Source organism: Heterodontus francisci, chromosome 8, assembly GCF_036365525.1.
Source record: "Heterodontus francisci isolate sHetFra1 chromosome 8, sHetFra1.hap1, whole genome shotgun sequence".
Lineage (NCBI taxonomy): Eukaryota > Metazoa > Chordata > Chondrichthyes > Heterodontiformes > Heterodontidae > Heterodontus > Heterodontus francisci.
The window spans coordinates 7,006,679-7,031,099 of NC_090378.1; the positions used below are offsets into that span (position 1 = coordinate 7,006,679).

Here is a 24,421-nt window from a genome sequence, read left to right on the forward strand (position 1 = left end):
CTGCGTTCTTCCAATTCCGGCCTCCTGTGCATCACCGATTTTAATCACTTCAACATTGGCGGCCATGCCCTAAGCTCTGGAATTCCCTCCCTAAACCTCTCCACCTCTCTACCTCTTTCTCCTTTAAGAAGCTCTTTAACACTTACCTCGTTGGCCAAGTTTTTGGTCACCCATCCTGATATCTCTTTAGGTGGCTTGGCGTCTAATTTTGTTTGATAAACGCTCCTGTCGAGCACCTTTGGATGTTTTACTATAAAAAGGTGCTATACAAATATACATGTTGTTGTAAAGAGCTTTGGGCCGTTTGGGATGTGACCAAGTGCTACATAAGCACAAGTTCTTTCTTGCAAATTTGATTTCATTTGAAATCCTGGAGATTCTGTGCCAGAAACAACAATCTTTATGCAGCTAAATCTTGATATATTTATGTTTTTGCTTAAACCTCAATATGCAAATAGTCAAATGTTCCTGTCAGGACAAGGCTTGGGCAACAGCTGTTGTTGAGAGGGGCGATACACATCGTTAAAATCCAGACCCAAAGAAAGCAGCTGAATGCAAACTCCTTAATCGACAGCTGAACGAAATACTTACTAACTAAATAGAGGTTATCAATATAAGGTCGTCACTAATAAATCCAATCGGGAATTCAGGAGAAACTTCTTTACCCAGAGAGTGGTGAGAATGTGGAACTCGCTACCACAGGGAGTGGTTGAGGTGAATAGTATCGATACATTTAAGGGGAAGCTGGATAAACACATGAGGGAGAAAGGAATAGAAGGATATGGTGATAGGGGGAGATGAAGAGGTGTGGGAGGAGGTTCTTGTGGAGCATAAACACCAGCATGGAGCAGGCGGGACGAATGGCCTGTTTCTGTGCTGTAAAATTCCATGTAATGTTTTGTAAAATAAGTAATTAAAGAAAAGGAAAGTCTTGTTTAGTTCTGTAATGATTTGTGTTGCTTTCATTCTTTGCTAGGGGCCTGAAGGACCACAGGGACAGCCTGGACCACCTGTGAGTAGATCTCTTAATTTCACTTTGTTCAATTTTTTGTTTAATCAAGTTTAAATTGAGATGAATGGTTGCAATAAATCTAACTATTTCATTTCAGGGTCCTCCTGGGGCTCCTGGTCCATTGGTAAGCAATATTCAACACTCTTTCCTCCTTTATCTGTTCAGGTCACCAAGCTCTCATTTTAAACTTGCATCTTGAAGGCCTGTGTTCACCCTACGAGGAATGAAATGAGTGCCTCAGTTTGAAAGTTGGTTCAAATACCATAGATGATTACAGATTTTCACCAGAGACAACTATTTGCAATTACAGTCCATGAGGGAAACAGCTAATTTATATTCCAGTCACATTTTTGTACACATTCCAGGATATTTGACTGAAATCCTACAGTAACAAAGTCTTTGAGGAGTCGCAGGTGCAGTTTGGGACATGAGTTAACTTGCTAACTCTGGGTATGTTCAAGGAGGGTTCTACAAAGGCATTCAGATTCCACAAACTGCAGTTTTGCATAAAACCCCGATTAAAAATACTGAGAAAATGTTTCCCCCGGCTGAGGATGCTAGAATTAGGGGTCATAGTCTCAGGGTAAGGGGTCGATCATTTAGGACTGAGATGAGGAGAAATTTCTTCACTCAAAGGGTGGTGAATCTTTGGAATTCTCTACCCAGAGGGTTGTGGATGCTCCATCATTGAGTATATTCAATTTTGAGATGGATAGGGCACTAACAGAATCAAGGGATATGGGAAAAGTGCAGGACGATGCAACTGGTGTATAAGGTCAGCTATGATCTTATTGAATGTCTGAACAGGCTAGAGGTACAGTATGGCTCTACTCCTGCTCCTATTTCTTATGTTCTTATACTGAGCTGTTTAAGGTTTTTTAAGCAGATATACTCCAAACAAAAATATAGTGAACATGGTGGGCAGGTTTGTTGTTTTGGGGTCAGGCCCCCTGATGGCAGGATCATTCCGAGGTCCCGACCCCCCGCACAACATAACACAGGGAATGACTCACCCAACGCAGTTTTTGTTGAATTGGCCAATTAATAGCCATAGGCCACACTCACTGTCCAAATAAGGACGGCAGGTGAGCTCTCGACACTGGAGGGCCAATAGGAGGCCCTCCAGCAGTGATAAAGCTACAGCCTGTCAATACAGGTAAGGGAGAGAGAGCATTTTCCTACACCAGCTGTGGGGAGGGAGGTGAGGGGTGTGGATCAGGAGCACTGCCCCCCCCCCCCGGTCTGCCGTGGGTGTGGGGGCGGGGGAGGGGCTGCCTCCTCTCACTGGCCGTGCTTTCGGCCCACACAGGGGTCTGCAAGTCAACTGGAAAATTCCTTTCAGCGTGAGTGAGGGGCCTTAATCGGCCGCTTAATGGCCTCAATTGGCTACCCCATCTCGCCCTCAACCCAGACTCTGTAGAAATGTCCCGGAGGCAGGACCATGGTGGCAAACCGGCATTCCGGGAAACTCCAGACCCATAAGCCTCCGGCAGGCTTCTAAAACTCTGCCCAATGTTTCAAATACAAAAGGCAAGAAGCGGGAACCAGCTGCAAATTCTCCTGTAATCCAAGTTGAATATATCAAATGGTGCAAGTGTTTGGACACAAATTCTTGGTGATAAATGTTTAGCTTGGTTGATACATTCAGTTAGACAGTGGCTTTCATTCCTGGGAACTGGGCTAGAATCCAGCTCCAAACACATGGGATGAATGTGCCCTCCAACTGCGAACTGTAAAACACCTACATAGAGGGAGTAAGGACAGTGGCGATTGGGCCTAGGTCTATAGACTAAACCTGACCTCATTTTCCACCAGATTACCCAACATGGAAAAGCTCGAGTGGGTCATGGAAAAATGTCACGTTGCTGCAATAGTGTTTACATAGAATTGCACAGAACATACACCACAGAAAAACAGACCATGGCCCAACTGGTCTCTGCTGGTGTTTATGCTCGACATGAGCCTCCTCCCACCCCCTCTTCATCTCCCCCTATCACCATAACCTTCTATTCCTTTCTCCCTCGTGTGTTTATCCAGCTTCCCCTTAAATGTATCGATACTATTCACCTCAACCACTCCCTGTGGTAGCGAGTTCCACATTCTCACCACTCTCTGGGTAAAGAGGTTTCTCCTGTTACATTTATGAGCGACTATTTTACATTGAGGCTGGGTCCCATTGTTAAAGCGGAGTTGATGGGACTTTGCACCTAACTGTGGTAGACCTGGCCTGCAACTGCTTGATGTTGACACTGGATGTTTGAGATGAAAGTTCTCCCAATTCACAGCACTAACATCCATCAATTTTGTTGAGCAGTAAGTGTAGCGATGGTTTCTGATGGTTTCTGATGGTTTCCATTGCTCTCTTTGTCATTTACTACTTGTGTAGAGACACGTGGATATCAATGCAGCTATTCAAGCCCTGATTGCGTCCAATGAAGCCCTCCAGTTTGAGGTAATCATTTCATTTCGTTTTTCTTCGATAAAGCATCTTCATACTTACAACAACAACAGCAAATTGCATTTCTATTGCGCCTTGAACATGGTAAAACGTCCTAAAGTGCTTCACAGGAGTGAGTATCAATCAGAATTTGACACCAAGCCACATAAGTAGATATTAGGTGAGGTGACCATCACCAAGGTAGGTTTTAGGGAGCATCTTAAAGCCGGACAGAGAGTGAGTCGTAAAGGTTTAGGGAGGGAATTCCAGAGCTTAGGGCCCAGGCAGCTGAAGGCACGGCCGCCAATGGTGGAGCGATAGAAAGTGGCGATGCACAAGGAATTGGAGGAGTGCAGAGATCTCGGAGAGCTGCGGGGATAGAACAGGTGACAGAGATCATAGAATCATAGAATGGGTACAACACAGATGAAGGCCATTCAGTCTGTCGTGTCTGTGCCAGCTCTCTGCAAGAGCAACTCAGCTAATCCCACTCCTCTGCTTTTTCCCCGTAGCCCTGCAAATATTTTCTCTTCAGATAATTATCCAGTTATCTTTCATAGGCCTCAATTGAATCTCAGGCAGCACATTCCAGATCCCAATCCCTCGCCGCACAGCACATTCCAGATCCCAATCCCTCACCGCACAGCACATTCCAGATCCCAATCCCTCGCCGCGCAGCACATTCCAGATCCCAATCCCGCGCCGCACAGCACATTCCAGATCCCAATCCCTCGCCGCGCAGCACATTCCAGATCCCAATCACGCGCCGCACAGCGCATTCCAGATCCCAATCCCTCACCGCACAGCACATTCCAGATCCCAATCCCTCACCGCACAGCACATTCCAGATCCCAATCCCTCGCCATGCAGCACATTCCAGATCACAATCCCTCGCCGCACAGCACATTCCAGATCCCAATCCCTCGCCGCGCAGCACATTCCAGATCCCAATCCCGCGCCGCACAGCGCATTCCAGATCCCAATCCCTCACCGCACAGCACATTCCAGATCCCAATCCCTCGCCGCGCAGCACATTCCAGATCCCAATCCCTCGCCATGCAGCACATTCCAGATCACAATCCCTCGCCGCACAGCACATTCCAGATTCCAATCCCTCGCCGCACAGCACATTCCAGATCCCAATCCCTCGCCGCACAGCACATTCCAGATCCCAATCCCTCGCCGCACAGCACATTCCAGATTCCAATCCCTCGCCGCACAGCACATTCCAGATTCCAATCCCTCGCCGCACAGCTCATTCCAGATCCCAATCCCTCGCCATGCAGCACATTCCAGATCCCAATCCCTCGCCGCACAGCTCATTCGAGATCCCACTCCCTCGCTGCGGGAGCGCATTCCTGATCCCACTCCCTCTCTGCGGGAGCGCACTCCAGATCCCAATAACTCACCGCGCAGTGCATTCCAGATCCCAATCCCTCGCTGCATGAAAAAGATTTTCCTCATGTCGCTATTTCTTCTTTTGCCAATTACCTTAAATCAGTGTCCTCGGGATCCTTCAGCAATGGGAACAGTTTCTCTCTATCTACTCTGTCCAGATCCCTCATGATTTTGAACACCTCTATCAAATCACCTCTTAATCTTCTCTTCCAAGGAGAAGTGACCCAGCTTCTCCAACCTATCCACGTAACTGAAGTTGCTCATCCCTGGAACCATTCTGTCCCTCTCTAATACGTTAACACCTTTCCGAAAGTGTGGTGCCCAGAATTGGTCACAATACTCCAGTTGAGGCCAAACCAGTGTTTTGTACAGGTTTATCATAACTTCTTTGCTTTTGTACTCTATGCCTCTATTTATAAAAGTTCTGGATCCCGTTTGCCTTTTTAACCACTTTCTCAACCTGCGCTGCCATCTTCAATGATTTGTGCACATATACCCCCAGGTGCCTCTGCTCCTGCACCCTCTTTGGAATTGTACCCTTTATTTTTGATTGCCTCTCCTCATTCTTCCTTCCAAAATGAATCACTGCGGAGGCGCAGGGGCCCTGGAGAGATTTGACACAATAAGCCCAAATTATTTCAAAAAGCCTTCTTAACCCATTGAAATACTAAGTGTGATTTTCCACAGAGGCTTCAGAACTATTTGGCACCTCTGAGAGCTCAGCGTGCAGCTTGAGGAGTGCATACTGTGTAAAATAGCCAATGTTTCTGGATTTGAGACAGACGCAATGCTGCAGTTACAATTGTAAACCTATAAAACCAACAAAATTCATTCCTCTGAATAAATTGGAGTTTCCACTGCCCCCTAGCATTTAAAGCCTATTATATTTAGAGGTTTACAACGTCTTGGGATTTTTAAGTGGGATTTCACTGTATTTTTCCGGAATCTGATTATCACACATAGGCAATTCCAATATGTGAGAACTTGTCACATAGAATTAACTGGAATGTACAGCACAGAAACAGGCCATTCGGCCCAGCTGGTTCATGCAGTGTTTATGCTTCATACACGTCTCCTCCCAATGTGCTTACTCTCACCCCATCAGCATGTCTTTCTATTCCTTTCTCCCTCAAGTGTTCATCCAACTTCCCCTGAAATGTATCGATACTATTCACCTCAACCACTCCCTGTGGTAGTGAGTTTCACAATTTCACCACTCTCTGGGGAAAGAGGTTTCTCCTGAATTCCCTATTGGATTTATTGGTAACTATCATATTGGTGGCCTTCTAGATTTGGTCTCTTCCACAAATCACAAGGTCTTCTCTATGTCTGCCCTATTCAAAGCGTTTCCTAATTTTAAAGACCTCTAATAGGTCACACCTCTGTCTGCTCTTTTCTACAGAAAAAGGCCCCAATCTGGTGTTGGGGAATGAGCCCGGCCAGGTGGTCGAAGTTTCAGTAGGGGAGCATTTCGGGAACAGTGACCATAATTCCATAAGTTTTAAGATACTTGTGGATAAGGATAAGAGTAGTCCTCGGGTGAAGGTGCTAAATTGGGGGAAGGCTAATTATAACAATATTAGGCAGGTACTGAAGAATTTAGATTGGGGCGGCTGTTTGAAGGTAAATCAACATCTGACATGTGGGAGTCTTTCAAACGTCAGTTGATTAGAATCCAGGACCAGCATGTTCCTGTGAGGAAGAAGGATAAGTTTGGCAAGTTTCGGGAACCTTGGATAACGTGGGATATTGTGAGCCGAGTCAAAAAGAAAAAGGAAGCATTCGTAAGGGCTGGAAGGCTAGGAACAGACGAATCCCTTGAGGAATATAAAGACAGTAGGAAGGAACTTAAGCAAGGAGTCAGGAGGGCTAAAAGGGGTCATGAAAAGTCATTGGCAAACAGGATTAAGGAAAATCCCAAGGCTTTTTATACATATATAAAAAGCAAGAGGGTAACCAGGGAAAGGGTTGGCCCACTCAAGGACAGAGAAGGGAATCTATGTGCGGAGCCAGAGGAAATGGGCGAGGTACTAAATGAGTACTTTGCATCAATATTCACCAAAGAGAAGGATCTGGTGGATGATGAGCCTAGGGAAGGGAGTGTACATAGTCTCAGTCATCTCATTATCAAAAAGGAGGAGGTGTTGGGTGTCTTGCAAAGCATTAAGGTAGATAAGTCCCCAGGGCCTGATGGGATCTACTCCAGAATACTGAGGGAGACAAGGGAAGAAATTGCTGGGGCCTTGACAGAAATCTTTGCATCCTCATTGGCTACAGGTGAGGTCCCAGAGGACTGGAGAATAGCCAATGTTGTTCATTTGTTTAAGAAGGGTGGCAAGGATAATCCAGGAAATTATAGGCCGGTGAGCCTTACGTCAGTGGTAGGGAAATTATTAGAGAGGATTCTTCGGAACAGGATTTACTCCCATTTGGAAACAAATGGACTTATTAGCGAGAGGCAGCATGGTTTTGTGAAGGGGAGGTCGTGTCTCACTAGTTTGATTGAGTTTTTTGAGGAAGTGACAAAGATGATTGATGAAGGAAGGGCAGTGGATGTTATCTATATGGACTTCAGTAAAGCCATTGACAAGGTCCCTTATGGCAGACTGGTACAAAAGGTGAAGTCACATGGGATCAGAGGTGAGCTGGCAAGATGGATACAGAACTGGCTCGGTCATAGAAAACAGAGGGTAGCAGTGGAAGGGTGCTTTTCTGAATGGAGGGATGTGACTAGTGGTGTTCCGCAGGGATCAGTGCTGGGACCTTTGCTGTTTGTAGTATATATAAATGATTTGGAGGAAAATGTAGCTGGTCTGATTAGTAAGTTTGCGGACGACACAAAGGTTGGTGGAGTTGCGGATAATGATGAGGATTGTCAGAGTATACAGCAGGATATAGATCGGTTGGAGACTTGGGCGGAGAAATGGCAGATGGAGTTTAATTCAGACAAATGTGGGGTAATGCATTTTGGAAGGTCTAATGCAGGTGGGAGTAGTGACAAGCAGAGAGATCTGGGCGTACAGGTCCACAGGTCACTGAAAGTGGCAACGCAGGAGGATAAGGTAATCAAGAAGGCAGACGGCATGCTTGCCTTCATTGGTCGGGGCATAGAGTATAAAAATAGGCAAGTCATGCTGCAGCTGTACAGAACTTTAGTTAGGCCACACTTGGAATATTACGTGCAATTCTGGTCACCACACTACCAGAAGGACGTGGAGGCTTTGGAGAGGGTGCAGAAGAGGTTTACCAGGATGTTGCCTGGTCTGGAGGGCATTAGCTATGAGGAGAGGTTGGATAAACTCGGATTGTTTTCACTGGAACGACGGAGATGGAGGGGCGACATGATAGAGGTTTACAAAGTTATGAGTGGCATGGACAGAGTGGATAGTCAGAAGCTTTTTCCCAGGGTGGAAGAGTCAGTTACTAGGGGACATAGGTTTAAGGTGAGAGGGGCAAAGTTTAGAGGGAATGTGCGAGGCAAGTTCTTTACACAGAGGGTGGTGAGTGCCTGGAACTTGTTGCCGGGGGAGGTGGTGGAAGCAGGTACCATAGAGACGTTTAAGAGGCATCTTGACAAATACATGAATAGGATGGGAATAGAGGGGATACGGACCCCGGAAGTGCAGAAGGTGTTAGTTTAGGCAGGCATCAAGATCGGCGCAGGCTTGGAGGGCCGAATGGCCTGTTCCTGTGCTGTACTGTTCTTTGTTTGTTCTTTGTTTGTACGATCATTCAGTGGTGTTTTCCAGAAACTAATGCTTTTTTTACCATTGATTGCAATAATTCAAATGAAGGAAGTAATGTATTTAATGATTGCTTGTAGTCAGTGATTAAAGGAGCTGCCCATACGTTCTAACGCTTTAAATTAATATATATAATAATGTATATATATAATACACCATTGGAAATAACTTGCTGAGATGTTTTGCATGAAATTTTTCTTTGTTATCTGAACAATGTCATTATCCCAGTTATTAGTGGGCAATACTTCACAGTTAGATTAACAATCAGAGGATTTTCACCCAAAGGAGTTAACCAGTTCACTACAAACTCTACAGAATGTCAACCACTTTCTGTTTTCTCTCAATGTGTCAGTACAAAATTGCTTATTTCTTCCTCAGCTCAACTGATACCACGGGAAAAGTTGTTGTGTTAACAATTGGAAGAATAAGCAATAATTTGTAAAATATTACAGTGCGGTCGATCTTGGCCTGGAGCGTGTTTCAGTTGGGTGGGGATGAGAGGCCTAAATTTCAGGCTTTAGTTATTTTAACTGCTGGGGCGATTGTGCCATTCCACTGGCTGCCCAGAATGGGTGTGAAGAGATTGCAGAGCAGCAGCTGGTACAAAGATTGGGCAGCCCTTAACTGTCCACCAGCTTCCTGGTAATGGGATGGGGTTTTGAGAGGGTTCCATTGAAGAGAGGTGGAGAGGGGTAGTGTCTGGGCAGGCGAGGCTGCGATAGAAATATAGAAACATAGAAAATAGGAGCAGGAGTAGGTCATTCGGCCCTTCGAGCCTGCTCCGCCATTCAATACGATCATGGCTGATCATCCAAACTCAGTAACCTATTCCCGCTTTCTCCACGTATCCCTTGATTCCTTTAGCCCTAAGAACTATATCTAACTCTTTCTTGAATATATTTAATGATTTGGCCTCAACTGCTTTCCGTGGTAGAGAATTCCACAGGTTCACCACTCTCTGGGTGAAGAAATTCCTCCTCATCTCAGTCCTAAATGGCTTACCCCTTATCCTTAGACTGTGACCCCTGGTCCTGGACTCCCCCGCCATCGGGAACATCCTTCCTGTATCTAGTCTGTCCAGTCCTGTTAGAATTTTGTAGGTTTCTATGAGATCCCCTCTAATTTTTCTGAATTCTAGCGAATACAAGCCTAATCGACCCAACCGCTCTTCATACATCAGTCCTGCCATCCCAGGAATCAGTCTGGTGAACCTTCGCTGCACACCCTCCATCGCAAGAACATCCTTCCTCAGATAAGGAGACCAAAACTGCACACAATACTCCAGATGTGGTCTCACCAAGGCCTTGTATAATTGCAGCAAGACATCCTTGCTCCTGTACTCGAATCCTCTCGCTATGAAGGCCAACATACCATTTGCCTTCTTAACTGCCTGCTGCATCTGCATGTTTACTTTCAGCGACTGGTGCACGAGGACACCCAGGTCTCGCTGCACCTCCCCCTTTCCCAATCTATCGGTATTCAGATAATAATCTGCCTTTCTGTTTTTGCCACTAAAGTGGATAACCTCACATTTATCCACATTATACTGCATCTGCCATGTATTTGCTCACTCATTCAACCTGTCCAAATCACACTGGAGCTTCTCTGCATCCTCCTCACAGCTCACACTCCCACCCAGCTTTGTGTCGTCTGCAAACTTGGATATATTACATTTAATTCCCTCATCTGTATCATTAATATATATTGTGAACAGCTGGGGTCCTAGCACTGATCCCTGCGGTACCCCACTAGTCACTGCCTGCCACTTGTCACTAGCAACCTCTTCTGTCTCCAATTCAGCGGCAAGCCTGCTTCATAGAATTATAGAATGATACAGCATAGAAAGAGGCCATTCATCCCATCATGCCTGTGCCGCCTCTTTGAAAGAGCTATCCAATTAGCCCCACTCCCCTGTTCTTTCCCCACAGCCCAGTAAATTTTTCTCCTCAAAGTATTTATCCAGTTGCCTTTTGAAAGTTCCTGTTGAATCTGCAGCAGCTTCCAGTTCATAACAATTCACTGCGTATAAAAAAAGTAGGAAACACCGCAGACATTTTGCACACAGCAAGCTCCCACAAACAGCAACGATAACGAGATAATTTGTTTTAGTAATGTTGGTTGAGGGATAAATATTGGCCAGGACACTAGGGAGAACTCCATTGTGCTTCTTCAAAATAGTGTCTTTTATATCCACCTGAGAGGGCAAATAGGGCCTCAGTTTAATGTCTCATCTGAAAGATGGCACCTCTGGCAGTGCAGCACTCCCTCAGTACTGCACTGGAGTGGGAACTTAGATTACATGCTCAAGTCTGTGGTGTGGGATTGAAACCCATCACCTTTACTGACCTAAAGGAAAGTGTTACCCACTGAGCCACAAGTGACACCTGAAGTGAATGGATAGACCTGTGGTCAGAGATGGAGATAGTCTGTGCAATAAAAAATGATGAGGAGAAATTCCTGTGGATTGTCCTATCAGGTCGTTGCTTTGAGTGCAAATAGATCTTATGAAGTCACTCATTTTCTTTTTTCCCTCATTATTATCATTACACACTTGTTCGGCCTCAGCTGGAGTACTGCGCCTAGTTCTGGGCGCCACACTTTAGAAAAGATATGAGGGCATTGGAGAGAGTGCAGAAAAGATTCACAAGTATGGTTCCAAGGATGAGTCATGAAGATAGATCGGAGAATTTGAGACTGTTTTCCTTGGAGAAGAGAAGGCTGAGAAGTGATGTGACAGAGGTATTCAAAATCATGAGGGATCTGGACAGAGTAGATGGAGAGAAACTGTTCCCACTCGTGAAAGGACCGAGAACGAGAGGGCACAGATTTAAAGTCTTTGGTAAGAGAAGCAAAAGTGACAGGAGGAAAAACTTTTTTATGCAGCGAGTGGTTAAGGTCTGGAATGCTCTGCCTGAGAATGTGCTGGAGGCAGGTTCAATCGAGGCGTTAAAAAAGGGAATTTGACAGTTATATGAAAAGAAAGAATGTGCAAGAGTTACGGGGAGAAAGCAGGGGAATGGCACTAAGTGAGTTGCTCATTCGGAGAACAGGTGCAACATGATGGGCCAAATGGCCTCCTTCTGCAGTGTACCACTTCTGTGATTCTGTGACTTTTATCCTATTTCTCAGTGAGTACTCGATCTGTTTTGTGTTGGGGAATAACTTTAACCTGAATATGGCTATAAATTCAAATCTAATAAAATGAATATTGCAATGCTTGCACATATTGTTAATAAATGTATGCTGTAACTTAAACAATATATTGGAAACTATAAACTGTTTCATATTTCATTGCTTTTATCACCATGCCTGGAAATGTATCCTGAATCTTTAATGATATGTAGAAGTTGTATTGTTTTGTACTTGGGCCCATGTGCTCTGGATGCCTTTCCCATGACATTGATTTTGCTCCTAACTCTCCACCTGGTCTCAGTTATCTCACACCGTGATTCACGTTTTCTGTAGAGTTACCAGAACACTGAGATACCGCTCGTAGAACAAGCTGTGGAGATATTCAAAACTCTACAATATCTCAGCAGTCTGATGCACAGTATCAAGAACCCACTAGGAACCAAGGAACATCCCGTTCGGATTTGCCGAGACTTGTTGAACTGTGAAAGTAATTTATCTAATGGTGAGTGTAATTCTGTGCATTTCAATTGTCTCTTTGTGCAGCAATTGCTCAGTTCAGATTTCTAATGCAAGTCCTTTTTCACCCTGGCAGACAAGTACTGGATTGACCCCAACCTGGGCTGCCCTTCGGATACAATTGAAGTATTCTGCAATTTTAGCACTGGTGGCCAAACCTGTTTACACCCTGTCACTGCTTCCAAGGTAATGAGGGACTTCATTTATGTGGAGAGACTGGAGAAGCTGGGATTGTTCTCCTTAGAGCAGAGAAAGTTAAGAGGAGATTTGATGGAGGTGTTCAAAATCATGAACAGTTTTGAGAGAGTAAATAAGGAGAATCTGTTTCCAGTGACAGGAGGGTCGGTAACCAGAGGACACAGATTTAAGATAATTGGCAAAAGAACCAGAGGGGGGGATGAGGAGAATTTGTTTCACACAATGAGTTGTTGTGATCTGGAATGCGCTGTCTGAAAGGGCGGTGGAAGCAGATTCAATAATAACTTTCAAAAGGGAATTGAATAAATACTTCGAGGCAGCACATTCCAGATCGTAATAACTCACTGCATAAAGAAAGGTTTCCTCGTGTCGCCTCTGACTCTGATACCAATCACCTTAAATCTGTGTCCTCTGCTTACTGACTCTCCTGCTATTGGAAACAGTTTCTCCTTATTTACTCTATCAAAATATCAAAACTCTTCATGATTTAATGGCTCTGCTAAATCTCCTCTTAACCTTCTGTATTCCAAGGAGAACAGCCCCAGCTTCCCCAATCTCGCCACATCACTGAAATTGACAGCATTTTCATTTTTAATTAAGCCTGTTGTAGTTGGCTATTTGAATTTCATCGTTTTTCATTGATCTTGTTATAACCAGATATTTTTCTTTGCAGCTGGAGTTTGGAATTGGACAAGTGCAGATGAATTTTTTACATTTACTGAGTTCGGAAGCCATACAGACCATTACAATTCATTGTCTCAATTTCCCAGTCTGGCAGAACACCACCAACAAAGATCCCTATGCCGATTCCATGTGGTTTAGAGGATGGAATGGGCAGATATTTAAGGCAAATACAATATCTCAACCTAAGGTTGTAAGAGACGGGTGCAAGGTAAACCACTGCACATTTTGTAGTTAACAATTCATGTTAATATCTGCTTTGGCAAAATCAACTGAAAGATCACACATGCCTTATTGGTCTACTTGGAAAATGTTATGAACGTGAAATGCTTCAGAATGTACAGCATAGAAGCTGATCATTCGGCCCATCTGCTCCGTGCTGGTGTTTATGATCCAAATGAGCCTCCTCCCACCCTCGTCATCTCACCCTATCAATATATCCTTCTATTCCTTTCTCCCTCATGTGTTTATCCAGCTTCCCCTTAAATGTATCGACACTATTCACCCCAACCACTCATTGTGGTCGAGTTCCACATTCTCACCACTCTCTGGGTAAAGTTAAAGTAATTCCCGATTGGATTTATGAGTGACTATCTTATATTAATGGCCCTAGCTCTGGTCTCCCCCACATGAAAACATTGGGCAGAATTTTACCAACCACTAGGGTGATGGGAACGGATGCAGGAGGGTCAGTAAAATGCAGGGAACTGCGTTGGGACAGCTTCCCAATGCAATCCCACCGCCGGGGAGGTTTCCCAGTGGCAGGAATGGCAACGGCCTTGATTCCTGCTGATGGGACACAGGCAGCCAGTTTGAATGATTAATTGCCCAATTCCCCTGCTGCTTGGGGAGGCCACCAGTTGCCTGGACCCGGCCTCCCAGCAGCTTCCAGGGGCGTGGCCCATTGGAGCCAGAGGCTGCATGGCACAGGGAGGGGGCCGCCATCAGCAAATGAAGCCCCCGCACCCCCAACACTGTCACTGGAGGGGTCTCCCCTCCGTTCTCCGGGCTCTGCCTCCTTGGCCCACGTAAAAAGTTATTTTCTGCCCACCCTTCCGAGGGCACCTCACGTTCTCCTTGCTGCCTCAGCACCAGTCACCTTGCTCAGTGGCGGTGTGCCGATTCCTGCTGGCAATATTGCAGGGTCGTCCTGCCTGAGGGTGCAGGCCACCCGAAAACTACCCGACAACAGGACCTCCACTGCTTTGGCAAAATCTCACCCATTTTTCATCGGACGGGGTATTGAGTACAAGGGTTTGCAGGTCATGTTACAGTTGTATAAGACTTTGGTTCGGCCACATTTGGAATACTGCGTGTAGTTCTGGTCGCCACATTACCAAAAGGATGTAGATGTTTTGGAGAGGGTGCAGAGGAGGTTCACCAGGATGTTGCCTGGTATGGAGGGCGCTAGCTATGAAGAGAGGTTGAGTAGATTAGGATTATTTTCATTAGAAAGACGGAGGTTGAGGGGGGACCTGATTGAGGTGTACAAAATCATGAGAGGTATAGACAGGGTGGATAGCAAGAAGCTTTTTCCCAGAGTGGGGGATTCAATTACTAGGGGTCACGAGTTCAAAGTGAGAGGGGAAAGGTTTAGGGGGGATATGCGTGGAAAGTTCTTTACGCAGAGGGTGGTGGGTGCCTGGAACGCGTTGCCAGCGGAGGTGGTAGACGCGGGCACGATAGCGTCTTTTAAGATGTATCTAGACAGATACATGAATGGGCAGGAAGCAAAGAGATACAGACCCTTGGAAAATAGGCGACATGTTTAGATAGAGGATCTGGATCGGCGCAGGCTTGGAGGGCCGAAGGGCCTGTTCCTGTGCTGTAATTTTCTTTGTTCTTTGTTCTATCTTCTCATTGATTACCTTATCAAACCCTTCCATTATCTTAAAAACCTCTGACAAATGTGAAACAACACCAGCCCTCCTTACCCACTCCCACTGCCACTAGTTAAAGCCAAAGAGCTAATATTCCCTCTAGGAGAGGATTTGTTGTTCAACTTGGGGCACTGGGAAATTTGTACAATGTCATTTAACTTTTTGGCTATTTACTTTCATAATGTTTTGTTAACATTTGTTGCATCTCTTTTCTGGAGGAAAAAGCCCCAGCCTGTTCAATCCTTCCTGATAGGTATTTATTTATTTAGAGATACAGCACTGAAACAGGCCCTTCGGCCCACCAAGTCTGTGCCAATCATCAACCACCCATTTATACTAATCCTACATTAATCCCATATTCCCAACCACATCTGCACCTTCCCTCAATTCCCCTACCACCTACCTATACTAGGGGCAATTTATAATGGCCAATTTACCTATCAACTTGCAAGTCTTTGGCTGTGGGAGGAAACCGGAGCACCCGGAGGAAACCCACGCGGACACGGGGAGAACTTGCAAACTCCACACAGGCAGTACCCGGAATTGAACCCGGGTCGCTGGAGCTGTGAGGCTGCGGTGCTAACCAGTGCGCCACTGTGCCGCCCTCTCATATAACCTCTCATTTCTAGCATCATCCTCATCTATCATTTGTTGCACTGTCTGCAGTGCCTTTTGTAATGTAGAGATCAGAACTGTTCACAGTAGTTGTGGACCAAACAGGGATCTATGCAAGTATAATACACCTTCTCTACTTCTCAGTTTTATCACATTAGTGAACCAGATGGGTTTTTATGACAATCGGTCATTTCATGGGGCTGGATTTTGCCGGCCCTTGGGGACAGGCTGGGAGGTGTGAAGATTGGCAAAATGGCATTGGCAAGGCATTGAGGAAGGTGCCCAATGTCTTCCCACCACCAAGCCGTTTTGCCAGCAATGGAAATAACTGGTAGATCAGCCACCTGCCAGAAGACCAACTGAGTCACTTAAGTGGCCAATTAAGGGCCACTTTCCCACCTCCGTGGGTATTTTGCCTGCGTTGGGAGGGCCTACTGCCACACGGTGAGACCACCCAGTGAAACGTGAGCCTCCCAGCGGGCTCCGGGAGAGGGGAAGACGCCCTACTTAAGGGAACCCCCATGTCCCACAGAGGACACCCCCCCCCTCCCACCCCGACAGCAATATTGCCACCTGCTCTGAGCAACCCCCCCACCTCCCCAACCAACCAGATAGCCAGAGCCAGCTACCCCCAGCACCACTTACCCATCTTCATTGAGGCACCCTCATCCTGCAGCTGCAGCCTCAGCAATGGCCACCATTGCGGTGGTGCTGCTGAGGCTGCTGACCCTCTGATAGGGTCGGCAGCTCTTGGGGGTTTGTGGGGGTGGGATGGGGGGGAGGGGGGCGTTGCCCTTATTGGGAAAATGTTCCCCCGGGTCCTGACGAAGCAGGGTCAGCTACTGCTTTCTTCCCTGGCAGTGGGATTTCTGTCACCTCAAAAAATTTCCAGCCATGGTCACCATCACTGATACTAGGGGAGGCGGTGGCGTAGTGGTGATGTCACTAAACTAGTAATCCAGAGCCCAGGCTAATGCTTCGGGGACATGGGTTCGAATCCAACGACAGCAGATGGTGAGATTTGAATTCAATTTATAAACCTGGCGTTAAAATCTAGTCTAAACGTGACCAGGAAACCATTGTCGATTGTGGTAAAAACCCATCTGGTTCACTAATGTCCTTTAGGAAAGGAAATCTGCCGTTCTTACCTTGTCTGGTGAACATGTGACTCCAGACCCACAGCAATGTGGTTGACTCTTAAAATGCCCTCTGAAATGGCCGAGCAAGCCACTCAGTTCAAGGGCAATTATGGATGGGCAACAAATGCTGGTCTAGCCAGCGACACCCACATCCCAATAAAAAAAAACTACTTATTCCAGAGTTATTTCATTAATTGAATGTAAATGGTGTGTGGAATTTGAACTCATATCTCCATATCATTAGGCCAGGCTACTGGATTACTAGTCCAGTAACATAACCACTATGGTAGCATATTCACAGAAGGCCTTGTTAAATTGTGTTGCTCAGTGATGTGTGTGTATCTGTACAGCGAAATCTCTTTGTTCCTCTAACCCATTTGGACTGTTACTATCCAAGTTATTGAGTGTGTTTGTTTATTAATTGCAGATTCAAGATGGAACATGGCAACAGACACAATTTGTTTTCCATACTCAAGTTGTGAGTCAACTTCCAATTGTTGAAATTCAGAGGCCTCCTCATGTCAAGCCAGCAAAGCAATACCATGTAGAAATTGGTCCAGTGTGCTTTCTATAAGAGGACGAAGGACTTGGGTCATCCTTATGAACTCTGTAAGGAAGCTACCGAAAGTTAGACTCCCCTTAGCTGAAAGTTTTTGGAGAGATTATCTCTGTTCACTGCGGAAAATCCAGGGACAATTTTCTTTTTAAAAAGTCATGGTACTTTTATAAAAACTGACTTCTCAGGAAGGATTGATGCCCCTTCTATCTACAGAAAACCATTCATTGCAATTAGCAGGAAATGCAAGGCTGGAAATATATGTTGCATCATGCAAAATATTTTGTGCTTCTGTCATAGTTCCTTTTGAAAGTAAAGGAAATGGAGCCTTTCAGTAATGATTATAACTTCAGCTCCATTCACTAACTGCAAGGAAACCCATAAAAGACTGAAGAAGAAAGATCTTTGAGAACACTGATGCAAAAATGTGCAGGCGTCTTGCAATGAGGATGGACGACATCAAATAACAAATACCCACCTTTATCATCTTCTCTTCAGTTTTGAAAGATGATACTTCTGGAACCATCCTCTACCTCCAATATGCTGCCTGTCTTCCATCCAGGCTTTTATATTGGCCAGCCTGGTGTCTGACAGGCATGGATGTTCCTCACGCTTTAAGGGTCGACAGACCAGTCTACTGAGAAATCTGAATTGGCTGATATTGAGTCCCCACCTTCTTCCTGTAAGGACACAATCACTTTCCTGAGGTTACCAAGAGCCTGGCAGTGGAGGTTCCCAAGTAGGCACAGGCTATTGCTGTCATTTTAATCAGCTAAATCCAAACAGTTTACCAGCACCCTGCACTGGCAATCTTCCCACTGTCTGTGCAGGTAAGGCCACCTGCCCGTTAGGGTATTGCTTTGCAGGATTTTTGTATCCCAAATGGGAAGCATCTAATCATCCAGGAGCCAGGCTGAGTTCTCCAGCAGCCATTGGTGAAGAAAGGCAAGTTGCCAACACCATGTTAGAATATTCTAGATATATAGCCTGGCTTGGGTAGCAGATTACTGAGCCTGCCACAGAGAATCTGATCTCCACTAACAGGCATGTGCCCTTGGAGCTGACTCAGCCCTAATGAAACCTCCCACGTTCTACCTTGTGCACCCGCCACCCCCCCAACCCACCCCTAATTTCCACCCCACCCCTCAACCATCCAAAGACAAGGTCATCAGATGGGCGAACAACAGGCACCACAAACCTCTGAGCTGAAGATCAGTGCAGTGTATTGCTGCCATCTCTTCTGAGCATGGCACAGAGACTGCACCCACCCATACCCCGTCCATCAGTGATTCTACCAGGTGAGACGTGCAGGACTTTGGCTGGAACTCAGCCAAGGTGGGTACTGAACCCTGGATGTTGACTACGCGTTGGCATTCCCAGGTAATGCCCCCCCTTGTCATCCTGAACCTCAGAGCTTGCTCATTTGATGGAAGTCACTCTTCAGCACGGACACAAGGAACAGCACAGGATAGCTTGTGACATATCACCCTCCTGGATGTCCTAGGCGCTTACGCTAATAAGGTGCAAATCATTTCAACAAACAAAGGTTTTGATATTTTTTCAAAATGTATGTACTGGCTACATTCAGTATTTTCTGTTTTAAAAGTACTTATTTGGTCATTTATTTCTATCAGGAACATTATTTATATGAACTGTGTAATTATGCCAATTGCTTCTTTTATTGTGTGGATGTACTGTACAGATTGACTCAGTATGTATGGTGACTGTAGATAGACAGAAACGCTTCGCTGGTAAGAGGAATGTTGTAGAACAACTACATGCTTTCTGTTCAGCTTTGAGGTTGTACCTTGCTATTATATATTAAAACTTGATCACTCACTCAAAGACATCCAATTAAATGTTACTTGTGCATATTTTGTATAGTTGGTCTTAGGGCTGGACCAACCAATCTATAATCAATCTATAATCAATTCATAAGATCATAAGAACTAGGAGCAGGAGTAGGCCGTCCGGCCCCTCGAGCCTGCTCCGCCATTCAATAAGATCATGGCTGATCTTTTCGTGGACTCAGATCCACTTACCCGCGCTCTCACCGTATCCCTTAATTCCTTTATTGTTCAAAAAGAGCTTTAAAAACGTTTACTGAAGAAGCGTCAACTACTTCACTGGGCAAGGAATTCCATAGATTAACAACCCTCTGGATGAAGAAGTTCCTTCTTAATTCAGTCCGAAATCTGCTCCCTCTAATCTTGAGGCTATGCCCTCTTGTCCTAGCTTCACCTGCCAGTGGAAACATCCTCTCCACTTGTATCTTATCCATTCCCTTCATAATTTTATATGTTTCTATAAGATCCCCCCTCATTCTTCTGAATTCCAATGAATATAATCCCAATCTACTCAGTCTCTCCTCATAAGCCAGCCCCCTCAACTCCGGAATCAACCTAGTGAACCTCCTCTGCACCCTCTCCTTTCTCAAGTGAGGAGACCAAAACTGCACACAGTACTCCAGGTGCGGCCTCACCAGTACCTTAAACAGCTGCAACATAACCTCTCTGCTTTTAAACTCAATCCCTTTAGCAATGAAGGACAAAATTCCATTTGCCTTCCTAATTACTTGCTGTACCTGCAGACCAACCTTCTGCGATTCATGCACAAGGACACCCAGGTCCCTCTGCATAGCAGCATGCTGCAACTTTTTACCATTCAAGTAATAATCCTTTTTACTGTTACTCCTACCGAAATGAATGACTTCACATTTATTAACATTGTATTCCATCTGTCAGACCTCTGCCCACTCACTCAATGTATCTATGTTCCTCTGCAAAGTTTCACAGTCATCTGCACACTTTGCTCTGCCACTCATCTTAGTGTCATCTGCAAACTTTGACAACCTACACGTGGTTCCCAACTCCAAATCATCTATATAAATTGTAAATAATTGCGGTCCCAACACCGATCCCTGAGGCACACCACTAGTGACTGCCAACCAGAATAGCACTCATTTATCCCCACTCTCTGCTTCCTGTTAGTCAACCAATCCTCTATCCATGCTAATACTTTACCCCTAACGCCATGCATCCTTATCTTATGCAGCAGCCTCTTGTGCGGCACCTTGTCGAAGGCCTTTTGGAAATCTAGGTACACCACATCCACCGGGTCCCCTTTGTCCAACTTTCTCGTAATGTCATCATAGAATTCCAAAAGATTCGTCAAGCATGACCTGCCCTTCATGAACCCATGCTGCGTCTGCCCAAGGGGACAATTTCTATCGAGATGCCCTGCTATTTCTTCCTTGATAATAGACTCAAGCATCTTCCCCACTACAGAGGTTAAGCTAACTGGTCTATAATTCCCCATCTTTTGTCTTCCTCCCTTTTTAAACAGTGGCGTCACATCTGCTGTTTTCCAATCTGCTGGGACTACCCCAGAGTCCAGTGAATTTTGGAAAATTACTGCCAGTGCACCTGCTATTTCTCCCGCCATCTCTTTTAGTACCTTGGGATGCAATCCATCAGGGCCAGGAGACTTATCAATCCTTAGCTCCATTAGCTTGCCCAACACTACCTCTTCCGTAATAATGATTGTTTCCAGGTCCTCACCTACGTTCGTCTCTTTGTCAATTACTGGCATGTTATTAATGTCCTCCACTGAGAAGACCGATACAAAATACCTGTTCAATGCCTCGGCCATTTCATCATATCCCATAACTAAATTCCCCTTCTCATCCTCTAAAGGACCAACGTTTACTTTAGCCACTCTTTTTCATTTTATATATTTATAGAAACTTTTGCTATCTGTCTTTATATTCTGTGCTAGTTTTTTCTCATGTTCTATCTTACTTTTCTTTATAGCTCTTTTTGTGGCTTTCTGTTGACCTTTAAAGTTTTCCCAATCTTCTAGTTTCATGCTGTTTTTGGCCACTTTGTATGCCTTCTCTTTCAATTTGATAGCCTCCCTTATTTCCTTCGACACCCATGGCAGATTACCCCTTTTCTTCTAGTCCTTCCTTTTCACTGGAATATACTTTTGCTGAGCACTTTGAAAAATTGCTTTGAAAGTCCTCCACTGCTCGTCAACTGTCCCACCATAAAATCTTTGTTTCCAGTCTACTTTAGCCAAGTCCTCCCTCATTCAATTGTAGTCCCCCTTGTTCAAGCGCTAGACCCTGGTATTGGATTTTATCTTCACACTCTCCATCTGTATTCTAAATTCAACCATACTGTGATCACTCCTTCCAAGAGGATCCCTAACTATGAGGTCATTAATTATTCCTGTCTCATTACACAGGACTAGATCTAGGATAGCTTGCTCCCTCGTCGGTTCCATTACATACTGTTCAAGAAAACTATCACGGATACACTCAACGAATTCCTCCTCAAGGCTACCCTGACTGAGCTGGTTCGACCAATCTCCATGTAGATTAAAATCCCCCATGGTAATTGCCGTACCATTTTTACAGGCATTAGTTATTTCTTTGTTTATTGCCCGCCCCAATGTGATATTATTTGGTGGCCTATAGACTACGCCTATCAATGACTTTTTCTTCTTAGAGTTTCTAATTTCCACCCAAATGGATTCAACCTTATTCTCCGTGGAACCTATATCATCTCTCAGCACCGCCCTGATGTCGTCCTTGAATATCAGAGCTACACCACCTCCCTTACCTTCCTGTCTGTCCTTCCGAATAGTTTGGTACCCCTGGATATTTAACTCCCAGTCGTGACCAACCTGTAACCATGTCTCCGTAATGGCTACCAAATCATATTCATTCACGATGATTTGTGCCGTTAACTCATCAACCTTGTTACGAATGCTACGAGCATTCAGGTAAAGTGCCTTTATGCTAGCTTTCTTACCCTCATGATTCCCAACATCTCTAATAATAACTCCTGAGTTATCCTTCCTTTCTGCTTCTTTCATAGTCTGCCTTGAACTTAAACCCTCCTGCACACATGTTAACCTGCTGCTTACCTTTTTATTTACCATCATACTCCCTGTCGTTTTCCCTTTCCTTCCCCCCGAGTCACTAGTTTAAAGTCCTAGAGACCACCCTATTTATCCGTTTCGCTAGTACACTGGTTCCAGATCGGTTCAGGTGGAGACCGTCCCATCGGTACAGATCCCTCCGGTTCCAAAACTGATGCCAATGCCCCATGAAATGGAACCCATCTTTCCCACACCACTCCCTTAGCCACATGTTTACTTCCCTAATATTCTTATCCCTAAGCCAATTTGCACATGGCTCGGGCAGTAATCCGGAGATTATGACCCTCGAGGACCTGTTCCTTAATTTCGTTCCTAGTGCTTTATAATCCTCAAACAGGTCCTCCATCCTAGCCTTGCCTATGTTGTTAGTCCCAACGTGGACCACAACAACTGGATCCTCCCCCTCCCGCTTCAATATCCTTTCAAGCCGGTCAGAGATGTCCTGCACCCTGGTACCGGGCAGGCAACACACCATGCGGGACTCCCGATCCGGCTTGCAAAGGATACTATCTATCCCCCTAATTAGAGAATCCCCTGTAACTACCACTTGTCTTTTTGCTCCCCCCTCTTGAATGACCTTCTGCACCATGGTGCCATGGTCAGTTGGCTCATCCTCCCCGCAGCCCTCTTCCTCATCCACACAGGGAGCAAGTATCTCGTACCTGTTGGATAAGGTCAAAGGCTGAGGCTCCTCCACTCCTGAACTCAGGATCCCCCTACCTGCCTCACTTGCAATCACACCCTGTTGTCCCTGATCACTAACTGAATTTGAATTACTTAATCTACCAGGTGTGACTGCCTCCTGAAACAAAACGTCCAGGTAACTCTCCCCCTCCCGGATGTGCCGCAGTTACAAGTTTTCTTGAACTTGACTTATCACTGAGGCAGGCATGACTGGCACTGCAGACAGTGCCCACTTAATGAGCACTCCTTCCACTGCAGTTGGACAATATTGCTATGACAACAGTTGGGGAAATGTATTTTATTTTCGTCTTTTGTTAATTGGATTATTGCATATTTACTGAAAATGTCTTAACAAATTGGACTTCACTCAACACAACGTTAACTGTTGTATCAAATGCTTAACTAAAAATTCGTGATAACTGTCCTAATGGTGTTGCATTTCTACATAATGCTAACAAATTTAATGATTAATAGAATACGCAATTCCCAAAATAATAGGCATAACTCCAGATTGTTTTAACCCAAACACAACAAATCTCTTTGATCTGCTGCTATTAAATTCTAATCATCAGTGACTTGCTCATTCCATTGTCATCTTGCAAGATCCGGTACGATACAAGATTCCTTCTCTGAATTTTCCTTTATGATTAACGTTTCAGGTCTGTGACCTTTCATCAGGACTGGCAAAGGTCAGAAAAGTATTAGGTTTTAAGCAAGTGAAGCGGGGAGTGGTGGTAGGGAAGAGAACAAAAGGGAAGGTGTATGATAGGGCAGAGGGCAGGAGAGATTAAATAACAAAGATGTCATGGGACAAAGGCAAAGAGAGTGTATTAACAGCCCAACATGAAAAACAAGCACATCTTTAAATATTATTTCGTTTTTTAATTTTTTTTTAACCATGTGCCTGTTTTTTTATGTTGTGCTTTTGGACAGAGCTGTTCATTATTCTGCCATTAACACTCTCTCTGGACTAATGCTTTGTCTTTCACCACAAGCATTAACACATTCTTTGACTTTGTCCCATGACATCTTTGTTATTTAATCTCTCCTGCCCTCTGCCCTATCACACACCTTCCCTTTTATTCTCTTTCCCACCACCACTCCCCCCTTCACTTGCTTAAAACCTAACACTTTTCTTACCTTTGCCAGTTCTGATGAAAGGTCACAGACCTGAAACATTAACTCTGTTTCTCTCTCCACAGATGCTGCCAGACCTGCTGAGTATTTCCAGAACTCTCTGTTTTTATTTCAGGTTTCCACCTTCTGCAGTATTTTGCTTTTATTTCCTTTATGGTTTTTTTAGTCATACTTTACATTTTCCAAACAAAATCATTTCGTCATTATATTTCATAGTTTAGTTGCTCTGAGGAGAGAAGAACTTTGATTTATTCTCTGTGAACATTAGCATATAAATGCTTAGTGTACTGGTGAAGTCCCTTTGCTTTTTTAACAAAGGTAATAAACCATTTGAGATGAAAAGGAT

The 24,421-nt window shown here is 44.9% G+C and overlaps 1 protein-coding gene across 1 annotated transcript in view; it reads left to right on the forward strand.

Moving 5' to 3' along the window:
* The window catches only part of LOC137373159 (collagen alpha-1(XXIV) chain), a 351,399-nt gene extending 334,074 nt beyond the window's left edge, over positions 1–17,325 (forward strand). Inside the window, exons 54-60 of the mRNA XM_068038018.1 lie at positions 977–1,012; positions 1,110–1,136; positions 3,399–3,464; positions 12,056–12,224; positions 12,315–12,424; positions 13,110–13,328; positions 17,179–17,325. Of these exons, the coding sequence (XP_067894119.1) occupies positions 977–1,012; positions 1,110–1,136; positions 3,399–3,464; positions 12,056–12,224; positions 12,315–12,424; positions 13,110–13,328; positions 17,179–17,325 (774 nt within the window). The remainder of the gene's footprint in view (positions 1–976; positions 1,013–1,109; positions 1,137–3,398; positions 3,465–12,055; positions 12,225–12,314; positions 12,425–13,109; positions 13,329–17,178) is intronic.
* The last annotated feature ends 7,096 nt before the right edge of the window (positions 17,326–24,421 follow it).